At 42.1% G+C, this 17,397-nt stretch overlaps 1 protein-coding gene across 1 annotated transcript in view; it reads right to left on the reverse strand.

Annotated features, from left to right (window-relative positions):
* Positions 1 to 17,397, reverse strand: part of NPR2 (natriuretic peptide receptor 2) — a 99,821-nt gene that overhangs the window by 26,660 nt on the left and 55,764 nt on the right. Inside the window, exons 12-18 of the mRNA XM_040334596.1 lie at positions 14,503 to 14,662; positions 12,878 to 13,033; positions 11,366 to 11,534; positions 10,641 to 10,787; positions 9,521 to 9,644; positions 9,017 to 9,085; positions 1,868 to 2,042 (exon numbers count right to left, since the gene is read on the reverse strand). Of these exons, the coding sequence (XP_040190530.1) occupies positions 1,868 to 2,042; positions 9,017 to 9,085; positions 9,521 to 9,644; positions 10,641 to 10,787; positions 11,366 to 11,534; positions 12,878 to 13,033; positions 14,503 to 14,662 (1,000 nt within the window). The remainder of the gene's footprint in view (positions 1 to 1,867; positions 2,043 to 9,016; positions 9,086 to 9,520; positions 9,645 to 10,640; positions 10,788 to 11,365; positions 11,535 to 12,877; positions 13,034 to 14,502; positions 14,663 to 17,397) is intronic.

Below are 17,397 nucleotides of genomic sequence, written 5' to 3' on the forward strand. Positions count from 1 at the left end.
TTCTGTAAATCTCCTCATAAGGAGTGTGTGACACCGGAGACTCGGGACCGAGAATCTCCTAAAAAGGAGTTTTATCCATAAGAAAATCCGATCGGAGAAGATTTCACTTAACCCCCCTGAGGCTGAAAGACCAAATCCTGTACAGACCCCGAGCCCCGTCTCCAGAGATTCCTCATGGTGACTACAAGGACACGGGAGGAACAAGTATACCTGTATAGTACACCTGGACTGACCCCTGACCTCCATCTCCTGAGGTTCCTCCGGAAGACAACGAGGACACGGGAGGAAAAATATACATGTATAATACACCTGTACTGATACCTATATACTACACCTGTACTAACACTGTATACCCATATAATACACCTGTACTGATCCCTGTATATGACACCTGTACTGATCCCTTATCTCTGTATAATACACCTGTACTGATACCTATATACTACACTTGTACTAACCCTGTATACCTGTATATAACACCTGTACTGATCCCTGTATAATACACCTGTACTAACCCTGTATACCTGTATATAACACCTGTACTGATCTCTGTATAATACACCTGTACTGATACCTATATACTACACCTGTACCGATCCCTGTATACCTGTATATAACACCTGTACCGATCCCTGTATACCTGTATATAACACCTGTACCGATCCCTGTATAATACACCTGTACTAACCCTGTATACCCGTATAATACACCTGTACTGATACCTATATACTACACCTGTACTAACCCTGTATATTACACCTGTACTGATCCCTGTATATTACACCTGTACTGATACCTGTATAATACACCTATACTGATACCTGTAAACCTCCATAAAAACACCTGTACAATACTGCTGTACTGATCTCTGTATAATACACCTGTACTGATCCGTCTATACCTATATATTACACCTGTACTGATACCTGTATATTACACCTGTACTGATCTTTGTATAATACACCTGTACTGATCTCTGTATAATACACCTGTACTGATCTCTGTATAATACACCTGTACTGATCTCTGTATAATACACCTGTACTGATCTCTGTATAATACACCTGTACTGATCTCTGTATAATACACCTGTACTGATCCCTGTATACAAGTATATTACAACTGTACTGATCCCTTTATACAGTATCTGTATATTACACCTGTACTGATCCCTCTATATTACAACTGTACTGATACCTGTAAACCTCCATAAAACACCTGTACAATACTGCTGTACAGATCTCTGTATATTACACCTGTACTGATCCCAGTTTACCTGTATATTACACCTGTACTGATACCTGTATAATACACCTGTAGTGATCTCTGTATATTAGACCTGTGCTGATACCTGTATAATACACCTGTACTGATCTCTGTATATTACACCTGTACTGATACCTGTATAATACACCTGTACTGATCTCTGTATATTACACCTGTACTGATACCTGTATAATACACCTGTAAATAAACCTGTATACTACACCTGTACTGATCCCTGTATACCTGTATAATACACCTGTACTGATCCCTGTATACCTGTATAATACACCTGTACTGATCTCTGTATAATACACCTGTACTGATCCCTGTATACCTGTATAATACACCTGTACTGATCTCTGTATAATACACCTGTACTGATCCCTGTATACCTGTATAATACACCTGTACTGATCCCTGTATACCTGTATAATACACCTGTACTGATCTCTGTATAATACACCTGTACTGATCCCTGTATACCTGTATAATACACCTGTACTGATCTCTCTGTATAATACACCCACCTGATCGGTATTATTTGCAAAGAAGAGGAATATACAATGAGCATTGAATGTACATGGAAGGGGGATGGGTATACCTGTGTGTATTCCTATTCGGAGGCGGAGCTGTGTGCTCGGTCTGTGACGGATTTTGAATGTTCTTACAGTGTCCAGAAGTGCGAGCGACATTCTAGCAATTTCTCGTGCGTGTAATTTCCCGTTCCGTACCGGTAACCCCGACACCACCATATAGGCGTCTCCGATGGTCTCCACCTGCAGAGAGAGCAGACACCTGAGGTGGGCGTGTCTTCCGAGGAGGTTACTATATCTCTGTATATTACACCTGTACTGATCCCGTATCCCTGTATATTACACCTGTACTGATCCCTCATACCTGTATATTACACCTGTACTGATCCCTTATCTCTGTATAATACACCTGTACTGATCCCTGTATAATACACCTGTACTGATCCCTTATCTCTGTATATTACACCTGTACTGATCCCGTATCCCTGTATAATACACCTGCACTGATCCCTCATACCTGTATAATACACCTGTACTGATCCCTTATCTCTGTATAATACACCTGTACTGATCCCTGTATAATACACCTGTACTTATCCCTGTATAATACACCTGTACTGATCTCTCTGTATATTACACCTGTACTGATCTCTCTGTATAATACACCTGTACTGATCTCTCTGTATATAACATCTGTACTTATCCCTGTATATACCATCTGTACTGATCTCTCTGTATAATACACCTGTACTGATCCCTGTATAATACACCTGTACTGATCCCTGTATATAACATCTGTACTTATCCCTGTATATACCATCTGTACTGATCTCTCTGTATAATACACCTGTACTGATCCCTGTATAATACACCTGTACTGATCTCTCTGTATAATACACCTGTACTGATCTCTCTGTATAATACACCTGTACTGATCTCTGTATAATACACCTGTACTGATCCCTGTATAATACACCTGTACTGATCTCTCTGTATAATACACCTGTACTGATCTCTCTGTATAATACACCTGTACTGATCTCTGTATATTACACCTGTACTGATCTCTCTGTATAATACACCTGTACTGATCTCTCTGTATAATACACCTGTACTGATCTCTGTATAATACACCTGTACTGATCTCTGTATATTACACCTGTACTGATCCCTGTATAATACACCTGTACTGATCTCTGTATATTACACCTGTACTGATCTCTCTGTATAATACACCTGTACTGATCTCTCTGTATAATACACCTGTACTGATCTCTCTGTATAATACACCTGTACTGATCTCTGTATAATACACCTGTACTAATCTCTGTATAATACACCTGTACTGATCTCTGTATAATAAACCTGTACTGATCTCTCTGTATAATACACCTGTACTGATCTCTGTATAATACACCTGTACTGATCTCTGTATAATACACCTGTACTGATCTCTCTGTATAATACACCTGTACTGATCTCTGTATAATACACCTGTACTGATCTCTGTATAATACACCTGTACTGATCTCTCTGTATAATACACCTGTACTGATCTCTGTATAATACACCTGTACTGATCTCTGTATAATACACCTGTACTGATCTCTGTATAATACACCTGTACTGATCTCTCTGTATAATACACCTGTACTGATCTCTCTGTATAATACACCTGTACTGATCTCTCTGTATAATACACCTGTATTGATCTCTCTGTATAATACACCTGTACTGATCTCTGTATAATACACCTGTACTGATCTCTCTGTATAATACACCTGTACTGATCCCTGTATAATACACCTGTACTGATCTCTGTATAATACACCTGTACTGATCTCTCTGTATAATACACCTGTACTGATCTCTCTGTATAATACACCTGTACTGATCTCTCTGTATAATACACCTGTATTGATCTCTCTGTATAATACACCTGTACTGATCCCTGTATAATACACCTGTACTGATCTCTGTATAATACACCTGTACTGATCTCTCTGTATAATACACCTGTACTGATCTCTCTGTATAATACACCTGTACTGATCTCTCTGTATAATACACCTGTACTGATCTCTCTGTATAATACACCTGTATTGATCTCTCTGTATAATACACCTGTACTGATCTCTGTATAATACACCTGTACTGATCTCTGTATACTACACCTGTACTGATCTCTCTGTATAATACACCTGTACTGATCTCTGTATAATACACCTGTACTGATCTCTGTATAATACACCTGTACTGATCTCTGTATAATACACCTGTACTGATCTCTCTGTATAATACACCTGTACTGATCTCTGTATAATACATCTGTACTGATCTCTGTATAATACACCTGTACTGACCTCTCTGTATAATACACCTGTACTTATCCCTCTGTATAATACACCTGTACTGATCTCTGTATAATACACCTGTACTGATCTCTGTATAATACACCTGTACTGATCTCTGTATAATACACCTGTACTGATCTCTGTATAATACACCTGTACTGATCTCTCTGTATAATACACCTGTACTGATCTCTCTGTATAATACACCTGTACTAATCTCTGTATAATACACCTGTACTGATCTCTCTGTATAATACACCTGTACTGATCTCTCTGTATAATACACCTGTACTGATCTCTGTATAATACACCTGTACTTATCCCTGTATAATACACCTGTACTGATCTCTGTATAATACACCTGTACTGATCTCTGTATAATACACCTGTACTGATCTCTCTGTATACTACACCTGTACTGATCTCTCTGTATACTACACCTGTACTGATCTCTCTGTATAATACACCTGTACTGATCTCTCTGTATAATACACCTGTACTGATCTCTGTATAATACACCTGTACTGATCTCTCTGTATAATACACCTGTACTGACCTATCTGTATAATACACCTGTACTGATCTCTGTATAATACACCTGTACTGATCTCTGTATAATACACCTGTACTGATCTCTCTGTATAATACACCTGTACTTATCCCTCTGTATAATACACCTGTACTGATCTCTCTGTATAATACACCTGTACTGATCTCTCTGTATAATACACCTGTACTGATCTCTGTATAATACACCTGTACTGATCTCTCTGTATAATACACCTGTACTGATCCCTGTATAATACACCTGTACTGATCTCTCTGTATAATACACCTGTACTGATCTCTGTATAATACACCTGTACTGATCTCTGTATAATACACCTGTACTGATCTCTGTATACTACACCTGTACTGATCTCTCTGTATACTACACCTGTACTGATCTCTGTATAATACACCTGTACTGATCTCTCTGTATAATACACCTGTACTGACCTCTCTGTATAATACACCTGTACTGATCTCTGTATAATACACCTGTACTGATCTCTCTGTATACTACACCTGTACTGATCTCTCTGTATAATACACCTGTACTGATCTCTCTGTATATTACACCTGTACTGATCTCTCTGTATAATACACCTGTACTGATCTCTGTATAATACACCTGTACTGATCCCTCTGTATACTACACCTGTACTGATCTCTCTGTATAATACACCTGTACTGATCTCTGTATAATAAACCTGTACTGATCTATGTATAATACACCTGTACTGATCTCTCTGTATAATACACCTGTACTGATCTCTGTATAATACACCTGTACTGATCTCTCTGTATAATACACCTGTACTGATCTCTGTATATTACACCTGTACTGATCTCTGTATAATACACCTGTACTGATCTCTCTGTATAATACACCTGTACTGATCTCTCTGTATAATACACCTGTACTGATCTCTGTATAATACACCTGTACTGATCTCTGTATAATACACCTGTACTGATCTCTGTATAATACACCTGTACTGATCTCTGTATAATACACCTGTACTGATCTCTCTGTATAATACACCTGTACTGATCTCTGTATAATACACCTGTACTGATCTCTGTATAATACACCTGTACTGATCTCTCTGTATAATACACCTGTACTGATCTCTGTATAATACACCTGTACTGATCTCTCTGTATAATACACCTGTACTGATCTCTGTATACTACACCTGTACTGATCTCTCTGTATACTACACCTGTACTGATCTCTCTGTATAATACACCTGTACTGATCTCTGTATAATACACCTGTACTGATCTCTCTGTATAATACACCTGTACTGATCTCTCTGTATAATACACCTGTACTGATCTCTGTATAATACACCTGTACTGATCTCTCTGTATAATACACCTGTACTGATCTCTGTATAATAAACCTGTACTGATCTATGTATAATACACCTGTACTGATCTCTGTATAATACACCTGTACTGATCTCTCTGTATAATACACCTGTACTGATCTCTGTATACTACACCTGTACTGATCTCTGTATAATACACCTGTACTGATCTCTGTATAATACACCTGTATTGATCTCTGTATACTACACCTGTACTGATCTCTGTATACTACACCTGTACTGATCTCTGTATAATACACCTGTACTGATCTCTGTATATTACACCTGTACTGACCTCTCTGTATAATACACCTGTACTGATCTCTGTATAATACACCTGTACTGACCTCTCTGTATAATACACCTGTACTGATCCCTCTGTATAATACACCTGTACTGATCTATGTATAATACACCTGTACTTATCCCTGTATATAACACCTGTACTTATCCCTGTATAATACACCTGTACTGATCTCTGTATAATACACCTGTACTGATCTCTGTATAATACACCTGTACTGATCTCTGTATAATACACCTGTACTGATCTCTGTATAATACACCTGTACTGATCTCTGTATAATACACCTGTACTGATCTCTCTGTATAATACACCTGTACTGATCTCTGTATAATACACCTGTACTGATCTCTCTGTATAATACACCTGTACTGATCTCTGTTTAATACACCTGTACTGATCTCTCTGTATAATACACCTGTACTGACCTCTCTGTATAATACACCTGTACTGATCTCTGTATAATACACCTGTACTGATCTCTCTGTATAATACACCTGTACTGATCTCTCTGTATAATACACCTGTACTGATCTCTGTATAATACACCTGTACTGATCTCTCTGTATAATACACCTGTACTGACCTCTCTGTATAATACACCTGTACTGATCTCTGTATAATACACCTGTACTGATCTCTCTGTATAATACACCTGTACTAATCTCTCTGTATAATACACCTGTACTGATCTCTCTATATAATACACCTGTATTGATCTCTCTGTATAATACACCTGTACTGATCTCTCTGTATAATACACCTGTATTGATCTCTCTGTATAATACACCTGTACTGATCTCTGTATAATACACCTGTACTGATCTCTCTGTATAATACACCTGTACTGATCTCTGTATAATACACCTGTACTGATCTCTCTGTATAATACACCTGTACTGATCTCTGTATAATACACCTGTACTGATCTCTCTGTATAATACACCTGTACTGATCCCTGTATAATACACCTGTACTGATCTCTGTATAATACACCTGTACTGATCTCTCTGTATAATACACCTGTACTGATCTCTCTGTATAATACACCTGTACTGATCTCTCTGTATAATACACCTGTACTGATCTCTCTGTATAATACACCTGTACTGATCTCTCTGTATAATACACCTGTACTGATCTCTGTATAATACACCTGTACTGATCTCTGTATAATACACCTGTACTGATCTCTGTATAATACACCTGTACTGATCTCTGTATAATACACCTGTATTGATCTCTGTATAATACATCTGTACTGATCTCTGTATAATACACCTGTACTGATCTCTCTGTATAATACACCTGTACTGATCTCTGTATAATACACCTGTACTGATCTCTCTGTATAATACACCTGTACTGATCTCTGTATAATACACCTGTACTGATCTCTCTGTATAATACACCTGTACTGATCTCTCTGTATAATACACCTGTACTGATCTCTCTGTATAATACACCTGTACTGATCTCTGTATAATACACCTGTACTGATCTCTCTGTATAATACACCTGTACTGATCTCTGTATAATACATCTGTACTGATCTCTGTATAATACACCTGTACTGACCTCTCTGTATAATACACCTGTACTTATCCCTCTGTATAATACACCTGTACTGATCTCTGTATAATACACCTGTACTGATCTCTGTATAATACACCTGTACTGATCTCTCTGTATATTACACCTGTACTGATCTCTCTGTATAATACACCTGTACTGATCTCTGTATAATACACCTGTACTGATCTCTCTGTATAATACACCTGTACTGATCTCTGTATAATACACCTGTACTGATCTCTCTGTATAATACACCTGTACTGATCTCTCTGTATAATACACCTGTACTTATCCCTCTGTATAATACACCTGTACTGATCTCTGTATAATACACCTGTACTGATCTCTGTATAATACACCTGTACTGATCTCTCTGTATAATACACCTGTACTGATCTCTGTATAATACACCTGTACTGATCTCTCTGTATAATACACCTGTACTGATCTCTCTGTATAATACACCTGTACTGATCTCTGTATAATACACCTGTACTGATCTCTCTGTATAATACACCTGTACTGATCTCTCTGTATAATACACCTGTACTTATCCCTCTGTATAATACACCTGTACTGATCTCTGTATAATACACCTGTACTGATCTCTGTATAATACACCTGTACTGATCTCTCTGTATAATACACCTGTACTGATCTCTGTATAATACACCTGTACTGATCTCTCTGTATATTACACCTGTACTGATCTCTCTGTATAATACACCTGTACTGATCTCTGTATAATACACTTGTACTGATCTCTCTGTATAATACACCTGTACTGATCTCTGTATAATACACCTGTACTGATCTCTGTATACTACACCTGTACTGATCTCTGTATAATACACCTGTACTGATCTCTGATGTAAGGTCATGTGTCGGGTGAACCATCATTATTGGAACCGCCCATTATTGTGGGTCACACTGAGCAGATTCTAGGACTTCCCACCTCACCAGGATCAATGATTATTATCTGCAGGAGCCCTTTAGGAAAATTCCACAATAGCCAGACGGCCGTGCCGGCCCAGCTCCACACACCGCCCTGTGCGAGGTTCTTACCTTGTAAACGTCAAAGTTGTCTATTATGGCATCAAAGCAGGTGTAGAGGTCATTGAGTAACGTCACCACCTGTGAGGAGAAAGGACGGAATTAGGACTTCGGGGGACAAGGAACGTACCTGGGGGGGGGGTGAGATTTGGGGGTCACACAGGAGCATTCAACAACTTTCCTCTCCAGAGCCTGTACATAATAATAGGGAAGATTTCATTTCACCAAAATACAACGAGAAAAGGGAATGGATGGATTTCTGTCATTTTAGGTATTTTATGTTCAGATATGACACCTATGGGGGGGGGGGGGCACCCACCGGGCGGTTATATAAGAAAGGCGGGTTTGAATATTTGGATGTGTGCTCACAGGCGGGATACTATCAGGTGGTTGGACGGTCAGCCTTGAACCCAGATTCCCCCGGTGTGGATTGTGCGCCTTCTGTCCAGCTCACCGTTTAGTCTGATCTCTCCGCCTGGTATACACACTGTGCATAGTATATGAAGTATGACCTACCTGCATTGGGGTGCTCTCTGCAGACATGGAGGTGAACCCCACAATGTCACTGAAATAAATGGTGACGCTATCAAAGGCCTCAGCCTGGACCGTCTCTCCTCTCTTCAACTGCTCCGCCACCGAGCTGAGTACAGAATAACAGATCACGTCATGTGTATGATATACATATACCGGGACCATCACCTGTATACAGAGACACTGACCCCTACCCCTGACACAACTGCCATACTGACTCCTCCCCCATACAACTGACATACTGACCACTCCCCCTGATACCACTGTCATACTGACCCCTACCCCTGACACAACTGCCATACTGACTCCTCCCCCATACAACTGACATACTGACCACTCCCCCTAATACCACTGTCATACTGACACCTCCCCCTGACACAACTGCCATACAGACTCCTCCCCCATACAACTGACATACTGACCACTCCCCCTGATACCACTGTCATACTGACCCCCTCCATCTGACACAACTGCCATACTGACTCCTCCCCCATACAACTGACATACTGACCAATCCCCCTGATACCACTGTCATACTGACTCCTCCCCCATACAACTGACATACTGACCACTCCCCCTGATACCACTGTCATACTGACACCTCCCCGATACAACTGACATACCGACCCCTCCTCCTGATACCACTGCCATACTGACCCCTTCCCCATACAGCTGCCATACTGACCCCTCCCATTGACACAACTGTCATACCGACCCCTTCCCCTGATACAACTGACATACTGACACCTCCCCCTGATACAACTGACATACTGACCCGCCCCCATACAACTGCCATACTGACCCCTCCCCTTGACACAACTGCCTTACTGACCCTGCCCCCATACAACTGCCATACTGACCCCTCCCCTTGACACAACTGTCATACTGACCCGTTCCCCTGATACAACTTTCATACTGACACCTCCCCCTGATACAACTTTCATACTGACCCCTCGCCTTTACACAACTGTCATACTGACCCCTCCCCTTTACACAACTGACATACTGAAACCTCCGCCCATACAGTATTTGCATTATGTGGCATGGAACAGTATTGTGTGGTACAAGGCAGTATTTGTATTGTCGGTGGAGTATTGACACTTACTGTGGCAGGATCTGGTAGAGCAGGTTTTCGGCTTTACGCTTCTCCTCCAGGTAGGCCTGTGTCCTCTCCTCCACCAACTTCTCCAGATTGTTGGCGTATTGCTCCATACGGGACAGCAAGTTATCCAGGATGCTGGTTGTCCACTCCCTGCAAAACACACAGCGTCAGATAATTCCCCCTCCCCTCAATATAAGATATACCCCTCCTACCAGGATGTAAGGTATCCCCCCCATTCCTGGGATTAAGTATATACCCCCCTCCTCTGGATGTAGACATCTCCATTCCCTCTCCAGGATGTAGGACATTCCCTGTTCAACCAGGATATGGCATACCCCCTCCAAGCTAGGCATGTAGCATACCCCACCCCCTTGGGTATTGCCCCCTCCCCAGGATGTAGGGCACCACCCCTCCCCAGGATGTAGGGTACCACCCCTCTCCAGGATGTAGGGCACCACCCCTCCCCAGGATGTAGGGTACCACCCCTCCCCAGGATGTAGGGCACCACCCCTCCCCAGGATGTAGGGCACCACCCCTCCCCAGGATGTAGGGTACCACCCCTCCCAACTATGCAGGACATCACCCCTCCCAACCTTGCAGGACTTTACCTCTCCCCACCATGCAGGACATTACCCCTCCCAACCATACAGGACATTACTCCTCCCAACCATGCAGGAAATTACCCCTCCCCAAGATATAAGACATCACCCCTCCCCACAGTTGCTCACTTGTTGAACTTGCAGATGTACATCTTAATCTGGTTAAAGTCTGGACGGTCCAGGGGCTCCTCCGCCCAACATCGGTCCATAAGGATACCTAACTCCTCGCTGTGACAGCTAGTGTCCACCGTGGGCCGAAAGAATGGGCGCTGGCCATTGCGGACCTTCTGGACAATCTCTGGAGAATGGGATGACAGATTATATGAAACCCGTGGATTCCAAACAGCTTTAAACAGTCATTGTAAAAAGGGGACCTCGAGGTGTTTGGGATCCCCAAACATCATTGTGAAGAAGAGGACCTCGAGGTGTTTGAGATCCCCAAACATCATTGTGAAAAAGAGGACCTCGAGGTGTTTGGGATCCCCAAACATCATTGTGAAAAAGAGACCTTGAGGTGTTTGAGATCCCAAAACATCATTGAGAAAAAGAGGGCCTCGAGGTGTTTGAGATGCCCAAACATCATTGAGAAAAAGAGGACCTCGAGGTGTTTGAGATCCCCAAACATCATCATTGTGAAAAAGAGGACCTCGAGGTGTTTGAGATCCCCAAAAATCATTGTGAAAAAGAGGACCTCGAGGTGTTTGGGATCCGCAAACATCATTGTGAAAAAGAGGACCTCGAGGTGTTTGGGATCCGCAAACATCATTGTGAAAAAGAGGACCTCGAGGTGTTTGGGATCCCCAAACATCATCATTGTGAAAAAGAGGACCTCGAGGTGTTTGAGACCCCCAAACATCATTGTGAAGAAGAGGACCTCGAGGTGTTTGGGATCCGCAAACAACATTGTGAAAAAGAGGACCTTGAGGTGTTTGGGATCCCCAAAAATCATTGTGAAAAAGAGGACCTCGAGGTGTTTGGGATCCCCAAACATCATTGTGAAAAAGAGGACCTCGAGGTGTTTGATTTTCCCAAAAATCATTGTGAAAAAGAGGACCTCGAGGTGTTTGAGATCCCCAAACATCATCATTGTGAAAAAGAGGACCTCGAGGTGTTTGGGATCCCCAAAAATCATTGTGAAAAAGAGGACCTCGAGGTGTTTGAGATCCCCAAACATCATCATTGTGAAAAAGAGGACCTCGAGGTGTTTGAGATCCCCAAACGTCATTGTGAAAAAGAGGACCTCGAGGTGTTTGGGATCCCCAAACATCATTGTGAAAAAGAGGACCTCTAGGTGTTTGGGATCCCCAAACATCATTGTGAAGAAGAGGACCTTGAGGTGTTTGAGATCCCCAAACATCATTGTGAAAAAGAGGACCTCGAGGTGTTTGGGATCCCCAGAAATCATTGTGAAAAAGAGGACCTCGAGGTGTTTGGGATCCCCAGAAATCATTGTGAAAAAGAGGACCCCGAGGTGTTTGAGATCCCCAAACATCATCGTTGTGAAAAAGAGGACCTCGAGGTCCTTTTTTTCATTAAAGTTCTGTCAGCGTTTTTATTGCCCTCTGTGTCCTTATTAGATGCCCTTCCTCTTCTCTCCCGGTGGCAACAGCAGCAGGGAGATTAAATCCCTGAAGTCATTACCCTTGGGGCTGAGGTCCATGCCCTGGATGTAGAAGGCCCCGTTCCTTAGGGCGATCTCCTGCAGTATGATCCCGAAGCTGTAGACATCGCCCTTCTGTGTGCCCTGAGAAGGGGGTCTGTTCATTCGCAGGAGCTCCGGAGCCGTCCACAGCTTCTCTGTACAGAAAGAAGAACTGCAATCAGCTACGTCATACAAGACCGTCATTACACACACAGCTATCGCAGAGGACAAGGAGACCCCCATCACAATCTATATTCTGGACAACATACCGAGGGGCAATAAGACCCCCATCACAATCTATATGGTGAATACCATCCTGGGGGGCGAGAGACCCCCATCACAATCTATATTCTGGACAACATACCGAGGGGCAATAAGACCCCCATCACAATCTATATAGTGGATACCACCCTGGGGGGCCGAGAGACCCCCATCACAATCTATATTCTGGACAACATACCGAGGGGCAATGAGACCCCCATCACAATCTATATTCTGGACAACATACAGAGGGGAGATAAGACCCCCATCACAATCTATATTCTGGACAAAATACAGAGGGGAAATAAGACCCCCATTACAATCTATATGGTGGATACCATCCTGGGGGGCGAAAGACCCCCATCACAATCTATATGGTGAATACCATCCTGGGGGGCGAGAGACCCCCATCACAATCTATATTCTGGTCACCATATCGAGGGACGAGACACCCCATCACAATTAATATGCTGGACATTCATGGGGGAGGGGGCATGGAACACCCATCACAGTTAATATGCTGTACACTATCCTGGGGGGGGCAATGAGACCCCATTGCTGTCAACATGCTGAGAATTATCCTAGAGGGCAATGAGACTCCCATCACAATCTATATTAATGGCCATGGGGGGAGGGCAGCTTTATATTAATGGTCACGGGGGGCAGCTCTATATCAATGGCCATGGGGGAGGGCAGCTCTATATTAATGGCCATGGGGAGGGTGGCTCTATATTAATGGCCATGGGGGGGAGCTCTATAGCATTGACCATGGGGGAAGGACGGCTCTATATTAATGGCCATGGGGGGAGGGTGGCTCTATATTAATGCCTATGGGGGGGGGCAGCTCTGTATTAATGGCCATGGGGGAGGGCAGCTCTATACTTATGGCCATGGGGGGAGGGCAGCTCTGTATTAATGGCCATGGGGGAGGGGGCTTTATATCAATGGCCATGGGCAGCATGGGGGTCAACTCTAGTGTATATTAATGGCCATGGGGGCAGCTCTACATTAATGGCCATAGGGGGAGGGCAGCTCGCCATGGGGGGAGGGCAGCGCTATATTAATGGCCAAGGAGGAGGGGGCTTTATATCAATTGCCATGGGCAGTATGGTGGTGAACTCTAGTGTATATTATTGGAATGGTTTTGAAATGGGATGCCCACCAAGACCATATACAGTACGTGTGGTGACCAGATGCCCGCAGACTGTTGGCCATAAAGTCTGTACACCCGTATACAGGGGTTATTCAGCTGCACTGGTCCCAGGAAAGGTCCGGCCTGGGATTGGGTGACCTGTCATTACATAGCAGATCTCACGGGGGTGGGGGGGGGGAATACGAGACAACTGTGGACATTCACACCCACTGGCATACAAGGCATAGACATCGTCTGCATCACAGCAGGATCGGAAGCTGGCCAGTCCATAGTCGGTGATCTTCAATACGAATCGGCTGTCCACCACACAGTTGGAGGATTTGAGGTTCCCGTGGGTGGTGATGATGCTGCGGTGCAGGAAACACATTCCCTGAGGGACACAGAAGGAGGAACATTACCAACCTGGCACATCTGATGGAAGGGGAAGCCCTCTGAGGACCCTGCAGATCACACATCATAAGGATACAATGGGGTCTAACAAGAGAACCTGTCTATACAGTAATAATAAAACACAACAATTCATGACAAGATTGGACTGAACATCTCATGGTTATGATACATCCAGAAAATCTGATGCTGTAGCTGGTAGAACATCCAGGGGTGTACAAGAAGGGGTGCATAGCGACATATTCATTTTACATATTCGTTTTAGATACATATTTAGGTACTTATTTATTATTATTATTAATTATTATTAATTTAGGTACATATTCATTTTAGAGTTTGCACAGTGATACAAAGGAAAGGAAGGGGCATGGTGTGGGGTGGAAAGTAGACATGTGCACTGCCGAGAAATTCGTTCATTTTCGTTATATTCTTTTTTTTTGCATTTTTCGGAAATTTGAAAATTCGGAAATTGGAAAATTTGGAATTTCGGAAATTTTAAATTCTAAAATTCAGAAATTCTAAAATCCAAGTTTTTAGATTTTCAAATTTCCGATTTTAAAATTTGAATTTCAGAATTTTGAATTTCCAAATTTTCAGGTTTTCTAATTTTGGAATTTGGAGTTTTCGAATTTCTGATTTTTTAATCTCCAATTTTCTAATTTTTAAATTTAGAATTTTTGTAAATTTAGAATTTTTGTAAATTTAGAATTTTTTTAATTTTGAATTTCCTAATTTCGAATTTTTGAATTTACAAATTTCAGAAATTTAAATATTACAAAATTCCAATTTCCGAAATTTAGAATTTCTGAATTTCCGAAATTTCGATTTTCCGAAACTTCTAATTTTCACATTTCTGAAATTTCTGAAATTTCTAATTTTCACATTTCTGAAATTTCTGAAATTTCAAATTTTCAAATTTCTAAAATTTCTAATTTTCAAATTTCTGAAATTTCTAATTTTCAAATTTCTGACATTTCTAATTTCTAATTTTCAAATTTCTGACATTTCTAATTTTTAAATTTCTGAAATTTATAATTTTCAAATTTCTGAAATTTATAATTTTCAAATTTCTGAAATGTATAATTTTCAAATTTCTGAAATGTATAATTTTCAAATTTCTGAAATGTATAATTTTCAAATTTCTGAAATTTATAATTTTCAAATTTCTGAAATTTATAATTTTCAAATTTCTGAAATTTATAATTTTCAAAATTCCAAAATTGAAAAACGAATTTGTCAAGATTCATTAAAAAATGTATTTGGAACTAAACAAATTGCCCATGTCTAGTGGAAAGAGCCGGGGACGAAGAGGAAAGGTTTGGGTCTCACAAGTGTAATCCAGTGGAGGTTGTTTAGCCACCTTTAACCATAAATCCACATTTATAGAACGTTAAACATCTGGAAGGTTCTTCTCCTGTAGCTGGTCCAAGCACGCGTATCTAATAGACAGAATCTTCTGGAAAAATTATTTGGGTGGTCATAGGGGCCTATAACAGGAGTAGGGTGATGGGGAAGGAGGGGGTTTGGTAATGTCGGAGGATGAAGAGGGTTTGGTGAAGGTCAGGGAATTGGAGAGTGGGGGGAACTTGGAAGAGGGGAAGGTGAAGGTCAGGGAATTAGAGAGTGGGGGGAACCTGGAAGAGGGGAAGGTGAAGGTCAGGGAATTAGAGAGTGGGGGGAACTTGGAAGAGGGGAAGATGAAGGTCAGGGAATTAGAGAGTGGGGGGAACTTGGAAGAGGGGAAGGTGAAGGTCAGGGAATTAGAGAGTGGGGGGGAACCTGGAAGAGGGGAAGGTTAAGGTCAGGGAATTAGAGAGTGGGGGGAACTTGGAAGAGGGGAAGGTGAAGGTCAGGGAATTAGAGATTGGGGGAACTTGGAAGTGGGGTGGGTGAAGGTCAGGGAATTAGAGAGTGGGGGGAACTTGGAAGAGGGGTTGGTGAAGGTCAGGGAATTAGAGAGTGGGGGGAATTTGGAAGAGGGGAAGGTGAAGGTCAGGGAATTAGAGAGTGGGGGGAACTTGGAAGAGGGGAAGGTGAAGGTCAGGGAATTAGAGAGTGGGGGGAACTTGGAAGAGGGGTTGGTGAAGGTCAGGGAATTAGAGAGTGGGGGGAACTTGGAAGAGGGGAAGGTGAAGGTCAGGGAATTAGAGAGTGGGGGGAACTTGGAAGTGGGGTGGGTGAAGGTTGGAGGAGGAGAGCTGTAATGATGGCCAGTCCGAGGGGCTCGCATGTCGCTCCTTCCAGGCCTCTGTACGAAGGGGGCCAGATCCCCACTAGGGAAGGGTTGACCTATAATTGAGGTTGTCACTGTGTAGCAAAGAAATGGAATGTCTGTCACATGGAGGAGGCTTTGTAAGTGGAGGTGAATCTGATCAGTTGCCATCTTATCCAGGTATGAAGCCCCCGTCTCCTAAACAGGGGCTGGGCTGTAGTCGGCTCAGACTGATTATATGGTTCTTCATCTGGTTTTCCCCTAAGCTTAGGCTTGAGATTTCTCGCTGTTGCCATGTCATAGTATGAGATTTCACAAATAAAACCAAGTTATGAATATTTATATTTGCTTCAGCCAATCCAGTAGGACAGGGGTCAGCAACCTTTTCCCACTAAAGGGCCAGATTCAATGTATGTGAATGCATTGAGGGCCGCATTCACCTGCTAATTAATGAAGATAACATTACACAGCCCCCGCACCTCTGACCCCCTTTACATTACACAGCC

This window comes from Rana temporaria, unplaced genomic scaffold (genome assembly GCF_905171775.1).
Source record: "Rana temporaria unplaced genomic scaffold, aRanTem1.1, whole genome shotgun sequence".
NCBI lineage: Eukaryota > Metazoa > Chordata > Amphibia > Anura > Ranidae > Rana > Rana temporaria.